This window comes from Propithecus coquereli, unplaced genomic scaffold (genome assembly GCF_000956105.1).
Source record: "Propithecus coquereli isolate 6110/MARCELLA unplaced genomic scaffold, Pcoq_1.0 Scaffold69, whole genome shotgun sequence".
NCBI lineage: Eukaryota > Metazoa > Chordata > Mammalia > Primates > Indriidae > Propithecus > Propithecus coquereli.
This window is the reverse complement of record NW_012152951.1, coordinates 2,209,430-2,231,832: the sequence shown is the minus strand read 5'-3', so window position 1 is coordinate 2,231,832 and position 22,403 is coordinate 2,209,430. Positions and strand designations below refer to the sequence as shown.

General features: G+C 38.8%; 1 protein-coding gene across 1 annotated transcript in view; it reads right to left on the bottom strand.

Moving 5' to 3' along the window:
- Positions 1 to 22,403, bottom strand: part of CUBN (cubilin (intrinsic factor-cobalamin receptor)) — a 259,342-nt gene that overhangs the window by 8,666 nt on the left and 228,273 nt on the right. The window contains exons 59-61 of the mRNA XM_012660902.1: positions 9,626 to 9,834; positions 1,530 to 1,692; positions 968 to 1,173 (exon numbers count right to left, since the gene is read on the bottom strand). Coding sequence (XP_012516356.1) covers positions 968 to 1,173; positions 1,530 to 1,692; positions 9,626 to 9,834 — 578 coding nt within the window. The remainder of the gene's footprint in view (positions 1 to 967; positions 1,174 to 1,529; positions 1,693 to 9,625; positions 9,835 to 22,403) is intronic.

The following is a 22,403-nucleotide window of genomic DNA, read 5'->3' as shown; positions in this document are numbered from 1 at the left end:
ACCTCTCCACATTGGAGTCAGACAGATTGGACTTTTCTCTCCCCAGCAAGATCATGTGAGAACAAGGGGACCCCAGATTTATAAACAGGAGGAGCTTGAAAACTCAGAACATGATGAACAGGACTCTCCATTACTGCCGGCACATGGGGTTGGAACATGACATTCTTGAAATGAACTGGGGCGGGTTAGTTGCTCCCCAAACTGCACGGCAACAATCCACGTATTCCCAGGTGTTCTCCCAGGTATCCATTCTCACTTCGTGACCCCTCACTTTACACGTTTTCCCCGGATAATCTCATTATTCTCCTTATTTCAACCACTTATCTATATGAGGATGGTGCCCAAACCTTTGGGTCTTCTGTCAACATCACGCTTTTATGTCCAACTATCTAGCTTCCCAACATCTTATCCTATGGGAAATTCAGCCTCAGCATTTATTTTTAAAATTGAAACAGCTTTTTCCCTTTTTATCTCTCTTACATTACTATGTAGACAGCCCTGCTGGACTGGCGCCAGACGGCCTCTTAACTGATTCTCCGGTGTTCTGCATGGATTCCTTCAACTCATCCCATTCACGGATGCCACTAACTACAGAAGTGTTTCTCCAAGCCCGGTCCATGGAGCTCCAGCGTTGCTACCAAAGCACCAGCGATGCTTGTCAGAAATTCAGATTAATGGGTGCGATGTGGGGGAATTGGGCTTTGCGGGTGGTCCCCGGAGTATGCATTTTTAACAGGACACCCAGGTGGTTCTTAGGCACATGAATGTCTGAGAGCTCCTGATCTACAGGACCATGTTCAAGTTTCTCCACACAGCTGGATGGAGGGCTTTGCATACAACTGAAAAACACATTAAGCTGGAAGTAATTTTGAGAATTTATTTAATCTGGCTTCACTACTTCAAGTGATTTGCAAATACCGGTGAAAAAGTCACTAGACGAGACTGTCATTCATCCTGTAATTGTTACCTGTGGTGAGTCCTGAAACTCTAAGTAATCCTGCGCGCAGTCTTGTGAGCTCAGCTGTAGTGCCCACACGGTTATCTGGACCTGCTGGTGCAGAGGAGCCTCAATGACCCAAGTACAGATGGAAAATGAGACATCTGGGTTTGATGAATTGGATGATGAAATATTTTGCGGGGTCCAAGTTGCATTATATGTTCCTCCACAAGGCACTGAAGAGGGGGAAAAAAAAAAAACCAATGTAGGAGACATTTTACTCATATCTCATCTCACACAATCTTTAAAATTCTGCCTTCCCTACCTTCCCAGCCCAAAGGAGCTATATTTATATCATTCTATTAAGGGCCAGGGGATATACATCTTTGACTAAGCATTACATCAAATTTGTACCACAGATTAAACACAGAGTAATTAACATGGTGTTTAGCAATTGACGTTGAGCTTAGATAGTAATTAGCATTGAGGCTAGTAATTAACATTGAGTTTAGATCTAACAAGCGTGGCATTATTTTTAGTACATAAATACACATGTATTTCATAATATGCAAAAACGTCTCAATTTACTCACTGTCCACGATGGTGTATGTCGCGTTAAATCCTTCCCTTTCTAAAGTTGGGTCACTGACAAATTGAACTGTAAGGAAGTTGCCAGAAGAGATAAAAGGCGCAGGTACAGTGGAGCCACAAAACGTTCCAGCCAAGTTGGCATTTTCACTGTCCCCGTCGTATAACTGAAACGAAAAGCAGTTCATTAGCTCTCCATTACTCACGAAGAAGTTGCATATTTTACGCTAAATTGGACGTGAAGTCACAACAGGTCATGATGAAGAATCTCTGCATTCGTGTTCTTAGAGCCCGTCTTAACTTAGCAACAGAATGATAATGGAATCGATTACGTTCTAATGATTTTCAGCAAAAACCTGGTATGATGCCTAACATTCTTTTTCTCTTTGGGAAAGTAAAATACGATTTAAAAAGGAGTGTGCCATTAGAGTCCGCTAACTCATCGCCCGGTTTGCCTGTTTGCCTCCGCTCCTGGCAATGCGCTGGTCGGAGCTGCTCTCGCCTCCTGCCTGGATTATCACTGAAGCCCCCTAGGGAGCCCCTGATTCTGCTCTCCTCCCTCGAGAGTCTGGTCTGAACATGTCAGCCAGAGGATACTGTTGAAATGTAGGTCTGCTCAGGTCACTGTTTGCTGAAAACCCTCCCAGCTGCTTCCCATGTACTCACTATAAAAGCCAAGGCCGTTGCAACAGCCCTCAGGCCCCCACCCCTGGCCCTTCTGGTCTAATTTCTTACTGTCTCCACTTCATTCACTCTGCTCCTTGAGCAAACCAGGCGCACCCCCGCTTCACGGCCATTGCACGTGCTGGTCCCTTTGCCTGGAATGCTCTTCCCCGCGTACCCACAGTTTGCTCTCCTGCAATCCTTCAGGTCTTCGCTCAAATATGGCCAGCTCAGTAAGGCCTTCCCTACGTAAATTCTCCCAACATTTCCTGCCTGATTTTTCTCCAGAGCGAGTATTACCTTCTACTTATTATATTTTAACTTGTTTATTTCATTTCATTATGCTCTTGCTCTGCCTAAAATGCCCCAGTGAATTCCCATCGCACCGAAATTAAAATCCCAGCTCTTCGCCATGGTCTGCTAGTCCCACCTGATCCGGCCTGTGCCTCCCTGCAGACGCCCGCACCTCATGCTTCCTGCAACTGCTCCGTCCCGGGGGGTTCCCTGCCCACGGCCCCTGCACACGCTACCATTCCTGCCAGGAGCTCTGTCTCAGCTGACCTGTCACCTCCTCAGACAGGCCACCCCTATCTAATGTTGTCCTCTCCCAGCAACATTAGATTCATTTTCCTATTATAATCAAAACACGTCTTATCTATTGCTTATTTGCTTTTCCGGGTCTCTCTCCCAACAAGAATGTGAGTCCCACAGATGGGGAGACTTTGACTTATTCGCTGTGGTGTCGCCGACACCCAGAACAATTCCTGGCCATGGTAACCTCTATAAACACCTGTTGAAATAGTGGGTGCTTGGATTTCTCTCAAACACATTGCTAGGAAGTTTGTTTCCATGTGAGTAATCTTCGTTGTATTTCTAAACCAAGTTATCTGTGTGTATCTAGCTTCAAATATTTAATTCATAACAGAACTATGGTGTGTCAGAGGGCTCAGAACAGACATTGGCACTGACATTATTTTAAAAGGCTAGGATTATATAAGGCAGAAGTGGTTAAAAACAGTCATTTCAAAAATTTACCACTAGATGGCACTGTCTCTCCTACTTAAACCTGATTATTAATTTAGAACCAGGAGACTCAAGTTCTGTAATCTAACCCCCTCGTTTTACAGAAGAGTACATTTGCCAAATTTTAAAAGTTGTGTACTTTCTCTGTATACAAGTTAAAATTTCACTAATATCCATTCTGTTTTTATGATCACATTCATATTAGCAGCATTTTTATTCTGTGTCTTGTGTGCCAGGCCCCTGTGCTAAGTTCTGTGCATACAAGGATGTAGAAAGCACTTTCTAGACCTTCGAGGTTCTCATGGGCTAGTGGGAGGAAAGGTCCATAAATTCAATATAGATATATTGTATTAAACTATATGTTTGTGTGTATACACAGATACACTATATGTATGTGTCTATTTGCATGGATTATATATATGTATCCATGCAAATATATATATGGTATGTCTGAATTATATACAAAACAGAGATGAGTAAGTGCTGTAATAAAAGAATGGAAGTGTACCAGAGAACCCAGATAGGGATCCAGGAAAGACCTCATGCAGACATTTGGATTAGTCCTTGAATGTCAGAAGAAACCTTCTAGACCCACGAAAGAGGAAGGGCGTCCCGGCCGAAGAACATGAGTGGAAGTCGTGGAAGTAGGAGATGCGTGGCACGTGTCAGCAACTCTGGATGCTTTGATGTGCCTGGACGCTCGGGTGACAGAACAGGGGAAAAGGGGGAGGCCAGTGGACAAGCCTGTGAAGTTCCCTAGGTTTCACGTCAAGGGATTTGGATCTCATCCTGCAAGAGTTAAAGATCCGATTTGGGTTTTAGCTAGACAACTGGAAATGTGAAGGAAGGTGTGAGCGAGAAGGCAGAGCTGGATGGAAGGAAATGACATGCACGCCTGGCCCCAAGCTGGCGTCGCATTGGTTCCTGCACTGCCGTGGTAAGATTTCTCCTAACCGAGTTGAAATGGACAGGCTGTGGCCTCCGGACAACTGACACGGGTTCCTGGACTCCTGTGTGCCAAAGCCAAGGTCTTCTCTATCTGCTCTCGTTCTCTGATAACACTAAATCTCACCAGGGGCTTTTGCAGGGTTGCCCCACAGTGTGTTCCAGGGGGTGCCCTGTGCAATGCCGAGGAGGCGGGATCATGCATAAACCAGGGTATAAATGGTGCTCTGAGGACCTGCACGATCATACGCAGCTACGCACTGCATTCTGGGAGCACATGTTTCCTGCCATAATTGTGTCAGACCTGGAGCCTGGATCATGTTCTAAGTCTTGTGGATGTGGGCAAGTGCGGAGAAGAATTTTGTGTTTTGTGTTTTCTCAACTTTTGAAAGTCTTTAACAGTTTTAGAATCTGCTCAAGATCCTGAAGGAATTGTACCAGTAATTTAGTGGAAGACAAGCCTCTGCTACAACTACTGCAAGATCCTGTACCTTACCCAGCCTTCAATTTGAGCAGCTGAAAAAACTAGGAAAGGAAAATTTTAGATTTTAATTTCTATAAACTCTTAATGCACAAGGGCAATTGACTTTGATATTGGACTTTCTTTTCAAGTTAACTTGATACTTTTAAACAATGTCCTTAGGATTTTATCTTTTAATATTTCTCTAGCAATTTGATAATTGGAGGATTTTTATATTCTTACTTGGAGATCTCTATGTTGCATCTTAGAGTATTTTCATGAATTCTTTGATCTTACTCCAGAACCTTTAATAGGGTCTGCTGGAGGGCATATACTAGGGCATCATTTGGTATGGGAAAGAGAATAGAGAGTCATTTTTCAAGGTTGGGGCTAAACTCTGACCCATTTCAGAATCTTCTAGGAAAACAATTCCACTAGTCCCAGTGGTCTCAGGAAGAGCCACAAAGAAACAATGATTAGTATGAGCTTCCCAAGTGCAAGAATTTTCATGATATTGTTTTTTAAAATCTCAATGCTCTTTTGCAGTGCTTGGAGCAATGCCTGGAATGTAGTAGGTGCTCAAATTAACATTGATTGAATGAATAATGGAATGAATGAATGAGCGAATAGGAGGTACTACCTCATAAAGACAGAAGCCCGATGGCCCCACAGACTGCTGATGCTCTCTGCGATGATGGACAACCCTGCTTGCTAGTGGCCAACCACAGGATGAATGGTTAAACCCAGGGGTAAAGACAGAGGTTCTCAGTGAGGTCAGTACGACCCCCTGGGGAGGGTTTTGCACAAGCATGGTGCTTTTAGGGTCATCACAATAACTCAGGGCTATAACTGGCATTTAGCGTTTAGAAGCCGCATTACAGAATTCCATCCTGCAATTCACATGACAGTTTTGCAAAGTGCGGACTTATTCTATGCCCCACGTAACTCTTGAATGTCCTGTCAGACATTCGTGTAAGGAAAAAAAAAACCCATTTATAGTGATTTGACCTCAGAACCTAAATCCATTCTATATATAAACACAAAAACATTTTTCCACAGTTTTGATATGCACCAGATTTCCAGGAATACAATTACTGTGTAAGCTGAGGGAAGATTGTACTTGGTTTTGTTTGGTTTTGTTACGTTTTCTCACCGTTTTGGAAACTCATGTTGCAGATGGTGATGATGCTATTGGCATTCAAGTTGCAAAAACAGCTCGTCATATTTGTTTAAATTTCTACTCTTTATTTACCATAACTTCACATATGGTGAAGAATCTGACTACTTTATGTGACCTAGCATAGTGGTGTCAGAGTATTTACATATGGAAATATGCACTATTTTGTATACTTTCCTTTTATTTCTCCTTTTCGTTGCATTGAGTGCATTATATAGGTTTTTGAAATTATGTTATGGGCAGGTTGTAGCGTACATGACTTTCACTGCAGATGGGAAAGGAAGCATTGCAAAATATCGGCTCTGAAAAGGGGTACCAATCTGGTTTCTCCTTTCTGCTGGTTCCACACTTCCGGGCAGAGGAAGTCAGTTAGGGTCAGACTTCTGCACCCTTGTGTCCACCCTGCTTCCTGCTCAGCACAGGAGCCCTGAACTGACAGGTGATTCAGTGTCATGGAACTGGGTCTGAGACGGTGCAGCTCGAAGCCCCCCTTCCTCCTTTTTGGTGGCCAGTGCCTGCGATGCTCCTCTGAGTTTTGTGGAGGACAACAAAGGGGGTAAGTTTCCATTTATCGTGTAAATCCCAGATCAGTCGTTCTGTCTAGGAAGGCTTTCCCGAACCCCACGGTGAAGTCAACCAGACCCACCTCTGGCCCATTTTTCTACGTTGTCCCTACTTACCATGTCTGCGTGCCATATAATCGCTAACTTGCTTACGTGTCAGTCTCCTACGCTCTACCGACAGCGCCTTGAGAAGCTAGAACTCCTCAAGGTGTTTCTTTAACTGTCGACGTCTCCAGTGAGGGCTGCGACGCCTGGCATACAGTCATGCCAAATAACTCTCTATGGAATGGATATGATGTTGATTTCAACAGCGACCACTCAGTGAAACACACAACTCACTTTGTACTGCAGCTACAGTAATTACTCTCCAAGTCAACCCTTTCATATAAGAGTGACAGAATTATGAATGAATAAAAGAATTTGGCACGATTTTACTTGTATATCTACCTATAGGGTTGAATTAAATTAGCTTTTCTAAAAAGCTATTTGATTATAATCTCTAAGAAACAATCCAAAAGGAACCGGATGTCTGATTTATCGCAGAGAATCTCTTTAATAAATACCTCCATGCTTCACATTCTAAAGGCTGTTCTTTGATCTGCCAGTTTATTAGAAGCTGGAAAAGTTGCCAGTTGAAGGAAATTGCTTTCCCCAAGAGGGAAAACAAGAATAGATCTGAACAGAATTTCTTTGAACAAAAAAAAAAAAAACAAGGATATTTTATTGTGAAGCTAGAAAACAACTCTTTGTTTTTGACATTGCTGTTTCTGTCCTAAATGACTTGAGGAAATTCAGACAATCACAGTGATATTATCAAATTACGCTCCATAAAAATGGATCTTGAGAGTAAATCCAATCAACCCTCCTGGTAGGACCATACCCAAAACATTCTAAAGAAATGTAAACTTATAATTTTATATGTAAATCAATTATTTTTAGTATTTTAAGAAAAGGAGATTCCATAGTGTCCATGCCTATTTGGAATTACTCAAAGGGAAAAAAGGAAGTATATTTGTTTACAAATTATGTCAGGCACAGCACTGAACACTGTAGTATGCATAATTTTCATCCTCAAAACAGCTTTGCAAGGCAGTACTATTATGTGATTTTGTTTCTAAATAGATGAAGTGATGAAGATTCAGGAAGATTAGGAAATTTGGTCGCAAAATTGGATTTGAGTCCCCAGACTGTCTCTGAAGCTCATTAATACCTTTCTGGAAAACCAGGGGAACTCCTGAATAGTCTTGGATATCAGCTTTAGAGCTGCGCTGGCCATGTTGGTCTGATTTTAGAAAGGAAGAATTCAACCTGAAAGGACGTTCCTGTTGTCTCTGGTCTCCCACGAACTCCTCTGATGCAGCTTCTGTGCTGATACTGTGTTAAAATGCTCGTCATCCAAGGGGAGGAGTTTGCTCTTCATCTTAACCTTTCTTGGCCTCTACCTGGCAATTTAATAGTATTGATCACCTGTCCTTTGTGAAAGAATCCTCCCCCTTGACTCCAGGGACATGTATGATGCCTGGTGTTCCCATTTTCTCATGATTCATGAGATGAGTCGTGTTTTGTTGTGTTTTGTTTTTCTGTTGTCGTCTCCAAGTGCCCCGCTGGGTGCCTTTCGTGGAGGTGAGTGAGAGCATGGCTGTCTAGCTCCATGAGGTCAGCCTCGAGGAAAGCATCGTTTCCCCTGACCTAAGACATCCCCTTTTTCTGCCTCCTCTCTGTTCATGGTGGCACTGCCTTCTCTCTGGACCTCCGCCCCAGTATCTGCTCACTGCAGTCCCACATGTCTGACATTGTTCTGGCCTCCTAGACTTAGTGTTTATCACAGTAAAAATACATGTATATAATCAAGTGCTCAAATGTGTATTCCATCTATGACTTTTCCTTCCCTCTCTTTTAAAACCAATTTCCTTAAAATTTACAACAGTCCTGGAACTTAAGTTCCTCTTGCACCCGTCTTGCCATCTCCCCCGCAGCTGCCTAAGAGTGCTGTCCTAACTAAGGGTGACCTCTCCCTGGAGCCCTCCGAGATGCCTCTCCTTCCAGTCCACCTTAGATGCTGATTCCAGGTGAGACTCCCTTAAATACTGCACTCATCAGATCACCCACTGGAGAACCTTCAATCACCCCTTATTTTCAGCTGCATAAAATCTAACATGCACATTCCAACTTTTATGCCTTTTCTTGATGTTCACCTTGCCCAGAACTCTCTCCTGGCTTGAATATATTTTCCCTCACTCTGTGAAGTCTTTCATGATCACACCAGATTATCACTAATCTTCTCTCTTTTAAACTTGCACATTGCTTCATGCCTGTGTCTAATGTGTGAGATAGCATTTAAATATTTACTGTGCTGAACTGTTCACTGGTGACTTGCATGTGTCATCCCTTAATTTTCCAATCAGACTTAGCTTCTCACGGACAGAAATGTTGCCACACTTGTTATTTTTCCCTTGAGATTGCAGTAGTAAATATTAAACGATGCTACTTAACACTTGTAATCTTAATTTATGTAGCCTCATAGGGACAATAATGTAATGTAAGTCATTACAAATTGAACAGAAAAAGGCCGGGTGCGGTGGCTCATGCCTGTAATCCTAACACTGTGGTGGGTTGAGGTGGGAGGACTGCTTGAGGCCAGGAGTTTGAGATCAGCCTGAGCAAGAGCGAGACCCCATCTCTACAAAAAAAATAGAAAAATTAGCTGGGCATGGTGGCGCATGCCTATAGTCCCAGGTATTCAGGAGGCTGAGGCAGGAGAATCGCTTGAGCTCGGGAGTCTGAGGTTGCTGTGAGCTAGGATGACACCATGGCACTCTAGCCCGGGCAACAGAACAAGACTCTGTCACCAAAAATAAATAAATAAATAAATAAATAAAATAACGGAAAGGTCACTTGATTTACTTTTAATGGGACTTCAGAACTAATATATTTTCCATATTTTAGGATTTGCCAAAGGTCCTTTGGGTATCTCTTTTCATAAAACCAATCTTCCCATAGATCAGCTCTTGCAAAGCACTGACGAACAGGGGATCCTAATGCTAACGTTAGAAGCCACACAAAATTTTTGAATCCACCATATTAAAGATTAATTTGATATGGAGTTGGAGCATCTATAACCTTATATGTTGCATCATTGAAGAGTAAGTCATTTTAAAAGGCAATAGTACCTGTACTCACAATTTTCAGGACTTCCTATACGTAAACTGCAATACATTGTATTAAAAGCTGGGACTAGCAGACTCTGTTAAAAAATAAAATGGCCTTACCTTTACATAATCGTAAAGGCATCTTTTCATAGAAGTTGCTGCCTCCAGAGCAAATGTACTGAAGGTGAGTTTAATTAGTTTGTTTACAGGTGCAATTATGAACCATACGCAGTTTAAATTCTTGTCATATCTTCCATTCGAATCAGCATCAGGAGAGACAAAGGTATTATTGGAACCTGTCAGATAACCACCGCATCCCTGCTCAGGTCCTGTATTAAGACAAAGACACGTCACTATGCAGACCAAACAGAATACATCTTAAGTTTTACATGGAGGATTTTAAAAAGAACATAGTTCCTATTTTCTATCACACTGTGAAAATTATCAGGTTGTTCCCTGAGAGTCAGTGGGCTTCCGCAGGTGGTGTATAGCTCCGTCCATCCATCCTCCCTTCCTTTCTTCCTCCTTCCCTCCCTCCCTCCCTTCATCCTCAGTCTTCTCCTTCTCATTCATACAGAGTTTCCAAGAGAAGCAGGGAAACATATTGAGTTCTATGTGCATTTTTAGAACTACTGATGTGATTTATTGAAGCTTTTCCTAACCCTGAGAAAATCCGATTTTACACAAAAGTTAAGTATTTTGCATAATAAAACTGGTGGAAAATGTGAATATCTTTTACTTTTATGTTCTGCTTTTATGAACACTAGCAGACTGAAAACTGAATTTATGAAGAATTTACCCAGCACCTCAAGAATATTGACTCCCAACAAACCTTTCATTTAAATAGTCTGATAGAAGGAGGCTGCAGTCTGGTTGCTATTAAGTCCCACTCTATATTTGACTTTTTCTTTTCCCAAAAAAAGGGGAAGCTAAAGAAAAAAAAAAATTACTAGAGAAAAAAGTCTACTTTGAGATAAAAGTTTTATAATTCAGAATAAAAATATAAAAGGGAGATAAATGATAATCTCAAAATGATTAAATGGTCTACTATAAAAAAATACAGAACAAAATCCTCAGAACATAAGATTTAGTTTTGTCCATTCCACAGCCTAAGCTGATGCCTCAGAAGTGATATAAAAAGAGCATAAAAAAAAAGAAAAAACTTATTGACAATTTTGAAAGAAACAGTGAGGACGAATTAAGCTCAAAAGAGCCCTAGTAGGAATAGGGATTAAATAGGTGCAAGAGCAATGTTCATAAAACTCGCATTCTACACGAATACAGGTCATTGCTAATTCCAAAGTTAAAATTCACAGGCACCGGTCTTCCATCTACTTGTCTCATTCCAGTTGTTTATTTGCTAACAGTGAAAGGATTGCTTTCAACATTAGGAGGCACTAAGATTTTATACTTGGATCTTGGCAGGAAATATAAACAATAGCAGCCTTCCTCAACTCTGCAAATTTACATTATATGCACAGGAAAGCATAATTCTGTTTGAGAAAAACAACAGGGCGCATGAAGGAGAATGATGAGAATCACGATTGGGAAGACAGGACACGCTAGTCTACGGAGGGCCCCGAATGCCTGATTAGAGAGTTTGACGTTTAGACTTGATTCTGTGGATAATGGGCGTCCACTTGAAAGGGTTTGGTAGGATCAGAATGTACTTTCTAATCAAGTCTGATCTAAAAATTTACCTGGTGGCGGCATTTGACGAGGAAGGGAATAACTGGAGGAGATGAGAGCGGTTAAGAGGATGCTGCTGGAGCGCAGGACGGAGGTGGTGAGGAGCGGCGAGGACTTGGAGGTTTGTGTACGGGAAAACGATGTTGGGGGGCATCACTGCAATACATCAGCTTCAAACACTAAACGTTACCTTAAAAATCTCAGCCTATATGTTTTATCACTACTTATTTATTAATTATTGCTAAGTTAATAAGGGCAGAATGACAATTGGACTTGGGCACAGTAAATGCCATTACACACATTTAATATATGGTACTACCGCTACAAAGACACACCCTCGTTCCAGGGATCCCCCAGGACAAAAATTCTTAAATTGTTGGAGTATGCTGCCATGAATTGAGTGGTAGATTGGCTAGTTCTTTCTTTTTCTTTTTCTTGAGATGGGGTCTCACTATGTAGCCCAGGCTGGTCTCAAACTCCTGGGCTCAAGCAATCCTGCATCAGCCTCGTGAGCAGCTGGGATTACAGGTCCATACCACCACTCCTGGCTTAATTGGCTGATTCTAAATCCTTTAGTCTCTCTGTCTTCAGTCCTCTTTGTAGTACACTAGAATAGACAGAGTTTATTTTTCTGTCCACTTGATATTAGGGTTGGCCATGTGACTTGCTTTTAGACAATGAGTATTAGTGGTCATCAAGTAGGCAGAGGCCTTAAATTGTGTTTATGTTTTCTTGACTGGGCCTTGTGTAATCCTGTGATCCACTAAGAGATCATGCCCCAAGTAACTGCTGGTCCAAAGAGAAAGTGGATTCGTGTAGAGCACATTTGAACCCACCCTCAACTCTAGAGCTGGGTGCAGCCCACGGGCAACCTAGAGCAGAGACAGGCAGGCCAGTCCATAGACCCGTAAGTGATCAAAACAAATGCTTTTATCATAAGCCACTGAATTTTGGAGGGTTTGTTATACAGCATTATTGTGGTAATAGCAGACTGGCACACACACAAAAAACTTGTTCAAGATACCAAACTATAATAGAGCACATCGCTTAATTCATAAAATATACACATAGAATAAAGACAGTGGGAAACTAACATTATCATCAGATAATCTTGGCCAAAATAGTGAAATAACTGAAGTGAATATAGTATTATATGAGTGAATAGGTGTTTGCGTGGTACAGGAAATGGTGGCTGCTCTAATTCCCTCACTTTCGTGTTGAAACATAGTACAATTGCTCTATGCTTCTGTTCCTCCCATGGCAACATGGAAGCATCAGTATTTGTCTTTGGGAAAAATACAGAGATCGCTATTAACAACAAAAGCGTTCCTTACCAAAAAGTGCTATTGCCACATTACTATTTCCCTATTTCAATGGTGGAAGAATATAGTATGATGAGCTCTGTCACTATGAAATAGAGTCCTATACATAATAATATATATTTACTGTATTGATACTTCGAAACTGTCTCTTTTTTTTTGCTACATAAGACATCTTAAACTTGGTATTTTTAGCATTGTAAATCCATCATCTTCCTCATTACTGCACATTTTTCGACCATGCAGACAGCTCTCATCCATCAGCACCTGCTTCATCAGTCAGGCTATGTCAGAGCCACTCTCTAACGACACCTGTGCCTGAGAACAAATGTCACTCTAACTTTCTTCCCTAAAATGGAAACATCTCACACACAAACAAGCTATTGCTTTAGAGAAAGAAGATGTTTTGGCTGAAGAAATATTGGACCTATAACCGCATGGTGAGCAGTGAGATCCGGGTCCAGATCTACTTAATTAAAAATCAGTAACTGAATCCTGAGTGATTTCCCTCCAGTGATTAAGCTTCAGAGCGAAGCTCAAGCCAGGATGAATCTGATAAAGGAAAAAATAGTTCTATTATCTCAGAGAAAACATCTTGAAAGCTTTAGTGGAGTTAGAGAGGTACATTTTTAAATAGTTATTTTGAGAACTGACATTTTTGTGGCTGACATTTTACTGAGGTCTTCGGGATAGTATCTCTACCTGTCTCTGCACGACCACCCCCGTTGGCCATACTCACAGACCCACCTGACTCCAGGCATTTTCCTGTTTCCCAGAGAGCCAGCTGTGGCTTTAGGCTGTGGTTGAAGGAAGCAGCAGAAAAGAGCAGGATACAAACGAATTTAAACCTGGTGCCTTGGGGAAGTGGGAGCACACCAAGACAACATTCTGTCAACCACATAGGGATGCAGGGCTCGATCTGCATAATCCTTTTCTGAACTAAACCTTACTACGGTTTTCAAAGCTACAGTTATACAATTGCCCCAAAGCAGAGTGTATTCATTTTAAAAATTCAGCTAAGTTTCTGATGAACCTGTTTTGTCTTTTTCTTTAAAAGTAAATAATATTTATTATTCTACTCCCTAAGCTCTAATGTGTACAATATTTTAGATATAATATTTCTGTCATACAATTAAAAAAATCCTAATGGTTTTTGTAACATGAAGTTTTTTTGTTTCGTTTTTAGTAACTTCAATCAATTTGACTCCCTTTAGATATCCTAATTTTAGAGACCTAGCCTAATTTAACTTAGAATGTGTATTCGGTCTGGTAATATTTGGGAAGCACAAAGCTAAAATACTAAAAGAATGGTAATTTACTAAAAGAAAAATAATTTTAGCAGCTAATCAGCAGCTATAGTCAATAGAAAAAGAGTAATACACATATAAAGAATAGGATAAGGAGAATTTTATCATTATCTTTTAATTTGTTTTTCATTATTTAGATATCACTGAAAATACCCCATGTATGTTTCATTAGTCCCAGAGCATTTCATGAGAATCATTCTTTCCAACTATGAAATTTTAAACATAATTTATCAAGCAGAATGATATGATCATGTCGACTGATGCTGAAAAGGTTTTGACAAAATCCAACACATATTCATGATAAAAAACTCTCAGAAAACTAGGAATAGAAGGAAATTTCTCAACTTGATAAAAAGGTGAGAAAATCTATAGCTAACAGTATACTTACTGTTGAAAAGCTAAATGCTTTCCCCCTAAGATCCAGAACAAGGCAAGGATATTTATTTCACAACCTTCTGAGTCAGCATAGTATTAGAATTCTCGCCAGTATTAGGCAAGAAAAAAAAAAAAAACATAGAGCCTAGAAAGGAGGAAATAAAACTGCCAGTATTTGCAGGTGACATTATTATCCATACAGAAAATCTCAAGGAATATAGAAAGATACTCTTAGAATAAATGCGTTCAGTAAAAACTCAGGATAAAAGAATACATAAAAATCAATCACATTTCTATATACTAACAATCAACAGGTAGACACCAAAATTAAAAAAACCATAATACAATTTATAATCATTCCAAAGAAATCGAAATACTTAGGTATATAGTTAATGAAACATCTAAAGGATCAGTGTGTTGAAAATTACAAAATTATAAACAAACTCAAGACCTAAATGAAATGAGAGACATACATGTTCATGGATTAGAAAACTCAACATAATAAAAATATCAATTCTCCTCAAATTGATGCATAGGTTTAAAGCAATTCCTATTAAAACCCCAGCAAGGTTTTTCTACAACTATAAAAAAGCTTATTTTAAAATTTATATGGAAAAGCACAGGCCTTCAAATAGCTAAAATAATTTTGATAAAGAAAAAAAAGTGGAAGGAACCACTCCATCTGACATTAAGACTTACTATGTAGCTATAGCAATCAAGACAGTGTGATATTGGTGGGGAGTTAGACACACAGATCCATGGAACAGAATAGAGAACCCAGAAATAGACCCATACAAATATGCCCAACTGATTTTTTACAAAGGTGCCAAAGCTGCTCAGTAGAGGAGGGTAGTCTTTTCAACAAATGGTGCTAAAGCCATTGAACACCCAGAGGCAAAAAAATTAACTTCAACCTAAACCTCATATCTTAAATAAAAAATTATCTCAAACTAGATCATAGACACAAATGGAAAATGCAAAATCATTAAACTTTTAGAAGAAAACAGTAAAAAAATCTTCGGGACCTTGGGGTAGGCAAAGAATTCTTGGACTTGATACCAAAAACATGATCTATAAAAGGAAAATTTGATAAATTGGATTTCCTCAACATTAAAATCTTTTTTTCTTTGAAAGGCCTTGTCAAGAGGATAAAAAGGCAAGATATGGACTGAGAAAAAATATTTGCAAACCACATATCTGACAAAGGACTACCACTACTATGGAGAACAGATAAAGGGCTCTCAAAACCAACAATAGAAAAACAAACAATCCAATTAGAAAATGGGCAAAAGATATACATAGATATTTCACCAAAGAGGATGGATGTACAGATGACAAACAAAAGCACATGACATTTGTCCACCATTAGGAAAATGCAAATTAAAACCACAATGAGATATTAATATAGACCTATCAGAATGGCTAAAATAAAATTAAATAACAAAAACAGCAACAGCAATGATAGCTCTTTGTGTAGGACTCTACAACGGAATGACCATGGTGGGAGTCCCCAGTCATGGAGAGCAATGACTTTCTAACCAAGATAATGCAAGCCAGAGTATAATGGAATAGCATCTTCAAAGTGCTGAATGAAAATAAATGCCAAACTGGAATTCCATATTCAGAGAAAACATCCCACAAAATTTAAGACAAAATCAAGTCATTTTCAGAAAAACAAAAACCAAGAAAACTTTTTACCAGATATGCAATAGAAACATAAGCCGGGTGCAGTGGTTAATGCCTATAATTCCAGCACTCTGTGAGGCTAAGGTTGGAGGACAGTTTGAGGCTGGGAGTTTGAGACCAGCCTGGGCAACATGGTGAGACCCCCATTTCTACAAAAAAATTTAAAAATTAGTTAAGCATGGTGGCTCATGCTCATGCCTATATTTCTAGCTACGTGGGAGGCTGAGGTGGGAGGATTGCTTAAATCCAGGAGTTCGAGGTTACAGGAATGAGCTATGCTCACGCTACTGCACTGCTGCTTGGAAAACAGAGCAAGACTTGAGACCTTGTCTCAAGAAAAAAAAAAGAAGAAGAAACACAAAGGGTCAAAAAAGAGTTCTTCAAAAAGAAATAAATTGATCCTATATAGAAACATAGACATTCAGGAAGAAAAGACAAACAATAGCAATGGTAAATATACGTAATTAATAATTGCATAAAACAATAAGAATGTTTTGTGTACTTGATATACATGTAGAATTAAAATAATGATACATAGCATAAAAAGCACAAAGTGGGTAAATGGATTTAAAATGTTCTAAGGTTCTTGCCCTAATCATAATGTGGTAAAAGTACTAATTTTAAATTATATTCTAATGAATCAAAGATGAATATTGTAATCTCTAAGGTTACTACTAAAAGAAGAGTAACAGAATATATAAATAATAATTTTAAAATGAGAGTGATAAAAAGTGATTAGTTTTAAAAAGGCAAGAAAGGATAGTTGAAGGAATGTAAGAAGGGGTGAGGCAAACAGGACACAAATAGCACAAAGGTCTAATTAACTCTAATAATGTTAGGGATTATAGTAGATGTAAAAACATTAAATTCTTCAATTGAAAGACAAAGCGAAACAAAACACAAATATATTCTTCAGGATAGAGAAAGGTTGAAAGTAAAAGGGTTAAAAAACATGCCACGAAAACATGAACCAAAAAAAAAAAGAAAGCTGTGGAAGCGTAGTAACCCAGAACAAGTAGAAATTAAGGAAGGAAGCATTAAAAAAGGCCATCGCATAACGTTATGAGTCAATCCACCACGAAGATACAACAATTTTAAATGTATATGTGCCACATTACATGGATTTGATGTTAAAAAAGAACAAAACTCTAGTCCAGACATTTCTACTGAGCTTCTAATTCTCATATTCGACCACCTGAGAACACTAGCTGGATGGCTTAAAGGCCACCGAATTCTCCATACCAAGGCCAAGATTATTATTTTCCCCTGCAAAACATTGTCCTCTCCCAGTAACATTCTATCTGGATAGTGGTATCACAAGATGTTGTCCAGAAGCCTTAGGATCATCGTTATTTCCTTTTCTACCTCATTCAAGCAGAGCACTGTGTCTTATTGATTCCACATCTTCAGGATTTCTCCTTTCAACCCATTTATTTTCACAGTTCCACTACTCTCCTCATCCTCTGCCTTAGCTGTTGCCATACTTTCCTAATTGTTTTTCTGCCTGGAATGCTGAGCTCTTCAAACCATCACCCCCACAGGTGCTGGAGTGTGCTTTCTAAAACAAATCTGATTAGGTCATAGCACTCGCCAGCTCAGAACAATAAATGGTCCCTTTTTGCACACGATACGGAGGCTTCCATGGCGAGCCCCTGCCTGTCCTGTCTCAGCCCCTGTGGTTCTCCACCTTAAGCCCCAAAGCATCACCAATGTGCAGGTCAGTGTGCACCCCCTGAAATGGGATGCATCCGTAACTTTGTACATATCTTTTCTTCTCTACAGAATGTCCATTTTCCCAATGAATGCCTTTTCATCCTTCCAAGGTAATATTACTTATAGCTAAAACTTCTCACATACTAAATGAGTGCCAGGGATTTTCTAATTCAATCATCATCACAACCCTCTGAGCTGGTTACTATTTGTGTGCCCATTTTACAGATGAAAATTCAAGATAGAATGGTTAAGGTAATTTTCCGAGGTCAAACTTGTTGGAATATGCAAACTGAGCTCGAATCTAGGAAGTGATGGTCTAAAGCTTACACTCTTACCCATTATGCTATAATTCAGTATTCGCGTTGTCTGTGGCACATTCTCTAACAACCCTGTGTCCTCTCTTCTGCTCAACACCCAAGTACCACCGATCCCTTCTGTGCGTCCAGTGCTCTTTGCACATACTTCCAGTAAAAAGCATTTGTCATACAGAATTTGCAATTATTTGCTGATTTTTCTTCTTGAGTGAGCTTATCAAGGATAGGGATTCACCTTTGTATCCTCAAAGAAAAGCTCACTGCTTGCATAGTAAATAGCTGGTGAATATTGTTGAACAAACAATGAAGAAATGAGTAGAAAATATAAATAGTTCTTATTAGATGGATCCTTGCTTTTTAGTCTGAGTTTACAAGGGGAATTCTTGTTATTAAATGTATTTATTGAGCTGATTTATAGAGTTGTTGCTATATTATAAACACATATTATATATCTGCGCATGTATACGTATAATATGTATGTGTGTGTGTGTATATATGTATTTTTTTAACAAAATGACTTTTTGGTCCTATGTAATAACCTATTTCCAGAGTTAATTTAGTTGACTTTCATGACATATTTCACTGTAAAGAAATGGCAGAACAATAAAAATTTCTCCAAAAGATTTAGAACACTTTCTAAGGGGTCCTTTTTCATAGGAAATGCTTCTTTAGCTATAAATTTGCAACAATAAATGATTCAAAGTCTGTTACTTATGAAAATTTAATCCCTGAGTATTAGATTTCTGCAGGAAGAGCAAATTCACTGATTTATAAAATTCAGGATACATTAATGTGCAGAAACACTATTTAAAAGAAATATGACCTTACTCAACACTGATGATTGTAAAACCAAAAGTTACCAAAAAATTTGAAAATGTTCATTTTAGAGAGAGCAATATTAATAGTAATGGGCTATTTAGTAATCCTAAAATAGGTTGCAATATAAAAGATGTGGAATTTATAAAATCAGACCAAGTATCTGATAGTTTTAAAATAATTATTCAAACAAGGAAATGGAATTGTTTTATTGTTGATATATTAGTTTGTGCATTGTTCCATTGATATTTCAACTTCTATTACTCTGGTGGCAGTATTATTTAATGGAGACAGGGATTACTGTCATACTCCTGCTGAAGACTTGCTAAGTGACCTTGACAAGTCACTTAATTTCTTTGTGACTTAGTTCCCCAATGTATAAGCTGAACTGTATGATAAGCATATCAATCAGATTGCATTAAAAAAATAAATGTCCAAATCCCTCCATTTTGTTAGAATCCTGTTAGGAATTTTATGAAGTTGGAGACTATAATTTAAGAATAATGATTTTTTGTTATATTAGTATAAAGATTTATTATCCTTTCATTCCAGTGCAGTTAAACTCTCCAGAACTGTGCAGATTCTTCACCATTCATTATGCCACACACAGTCAACAAGACAGATGTGACATTCGTCTGTCAACAACACCAGAAAGATAATGGGCTTTCACTTCATATATATTAATATATATGTACATACACATTACATATTAATATGTATTTATGCTATTTATAAATATATGTTTATAATATATTATATAAATCATATTATTTATAAATATAATTATATTTATAATATAAGTTTTTGCTATTTATTATTCATATAAATTTCTAATAAATAAGTTATAAATATATATTATAAAACATGATAGATTTATGTAACTATATTTGAAGATTATATAATATTTCTATCATAAATGTAACATATAAATACGATACTATATTATAGTATTAATAAACAGTATAGGTTATTAAAAATATTTTCCTTTCCTAATGAAAGGGAAGAAACACAGTGACTGCTAGAGTTGTGTGCAATGTTTATATGGCAATAGTATTAATATATTTGGGACTGGGTACAAATTGGCACGCTGCTATGAGAAAGAGGCAAGTGGGGAGAGGTCGCTCCAGTCCCACCCGTAAGAAAAGTTACCACTTGCCTTTCAGAAAACTCAACCCCGGCTCTCTCTTCATCCCTGGACATTTTTACCAATTGCCACAGAGGCCATGTAGGCTGATTAGGAAAATCATGAGTTTGGGAGACAGTCAAACCTAGTTTAAACTTTGGTTTTACCTCCTACAAACCCTTTGACCGGAAACAAATTACTTAATCTCTTAAATTCTTCTTCCCTCCCTTGTAAACTGGGATAGCTCCTTCTCATGGAGGAGTTGTCAGCATTAGATGAAGTAATCTACGTCAAGCAGCTCGTGCTACGTCTGGCAGAGTAGTGACTTAGGTGCAGCAGTCGTTTTCATCATGCCCTGGGATTTTGTGACAAGTCTTCAGCTGCGAGTGAGCAGGAGGTAAAGCTACCACACGAAGTTAACAGACTTTTCATACGTTAGAACAGAGAGAGAACACAGTCCCGTGGCCCTAATACTGTTTCATTTCTGAACAATTCATTTATAACCAAAGAATGTGTTTAAATGTTTATTGCTGACTGGATATATTTTGCTTTTATGTTGCTGGAAACACTACATCAAAACCAAGGATGATGATTATTACAGGGAATCTACGGTGACAAACAATGTAACCCAGACGATCCAGTTATCAGACACAGCACTGGTTTGCATTTTGTGGCTTAGGTTATGCAGAATAATTGCTTCCTAGGCCTTGTTCACTTGAATGCTTTTCAAAATATTATCTTATAATTTACCATTAACTCGATTTTATCACTTAGTTTGGTCTCCACAATACCGTCTGGTTTTATTTTTCCCAAGGACATCCCTGCCTTTCCAGACCAGGGCAGTAATCTGGTCATCTGGGGGTGGGGAGCACAAACTCTGATATTGGACTATGGGTGTTAAAAACCTTTCTTTTCTTTTTGATGATTTGGAATTTAACTCCAGTCTACTTGCTTTTGTAAGGTTTTGGTGAACTAAGCATTTGTTGGTTTCTTTATCCCGTTCCCACATTCTCAGCTCAGCAAAAAACCTTTTTCAATAAAACCCACAAAGAATAACCCGCAGATAACCTTGTCTTTGGCATCATCCCCCAAGGGAAGTCTAATCACCAGTAAAAGTTTCATGGCTTAAAAAGGGCGGAAATGGTCTTAGTCACGTTTTCTTTAAATGGGTTTACGTTTCAGCTCATCTCATTCTCAGACTTCATCAGAGGGAGCAAATGACATTAAGAAACCAGATGAATAACATTCCTCGCTTGCTTTCGAGTAATAACCCCATTATTGCTAAACTGAGAGTTATTTGAGTAGTGATTTATCAAATTATTCAAGTTGTAATTCAACTACCTTATTACATTTGTATTTTTAACAGTAATGTGGGTTGGCAGGTTATATTGGCTGCTAAGAGGCATCTAGAGACACCATACGCATCTATTTTTAATGTCACTGAATGTTTTAAAGTTTATTCTTTTATTATTTACCTACGGAATTTCAGAATGTCTCTCAAAGTTTAAACTTAATACCAAAATTGTGAAACTTAAAACCAACTAGAAGGTGAAGTCTAATTTGACATGCTGTTAGATTTTTCTTCATTTGTTGTTTCCTCTCATTGTTTTCCTTTCCTTCTTTTCTTATGCTCTCTCACAAATGAAAGCTTTTTCATCTCCCTCAACTTCCTCCTGCCATTCCCAACTGTCTTCCTTTGTTGTGTTTGAGAGACATTTTCCAGATGTTAAGGTGACAGGTAAAAATCCATAGACCAAACACACATGTCTCAAATACTGAGCCTGATCCTGTCTTTCTACTAATAATTCCCTGAGGATAAAAGTGATCCAATTTACTTCTCTGTGTAAGAGCTTAACTAGGTGAACCATGATTGAATTTGGAGACTGAAGTGACTCTAGATATAATCTAATGTATAATATGTGGCACATGTTATATCTCAAAATGTAACTTTGAAGTAGGTATAATTTATCCATTTATTCTCTAATTCATTCATACAGCCAATATTGACGGACTAAAAATTACATGCTAGGTCTCTGTAAGGCCTAAGGATTTAATTAGAATTTAGCTTTGATTTCAGATTTAGGTTAGAAAATGTAATTTAGAATTTGATGGTTAGATGTCAGTGCAAAGTAGGTAAGAAACAACAAGAAATCATTGTAGCATGAAGTGATCCTGTTGAGAATGATGGTCTCTGCCTATCCCCTCAGCCACCCTCTACCTTGGAAATAGAGTGGGGAGGGTCTTGGAGCCTTCTAGAAATTTAGGACTTCAATATGACTTTCTAATACAGAGTCTTCCTCTTTGACAGCTAAGATGCTTTACAGGAATTATCTCCTTCATCCCCAACACATTCTTAAGACATAGATAGTGACAATATTTCAAATTGATCTCTTCTGGGGGGCAAAAATTGAGTTCAGAAATGTTATAGAAATTTTCTAAAGCCATAGCACCAGGTAATGACATAATGAATCAACTGGATTGTGGCCACCTCCTTCCTGGTCTACAGCTCTCCTCATCTGGCCATATTTCTAGCTTTGTTGGACCGTCATTCCTTCT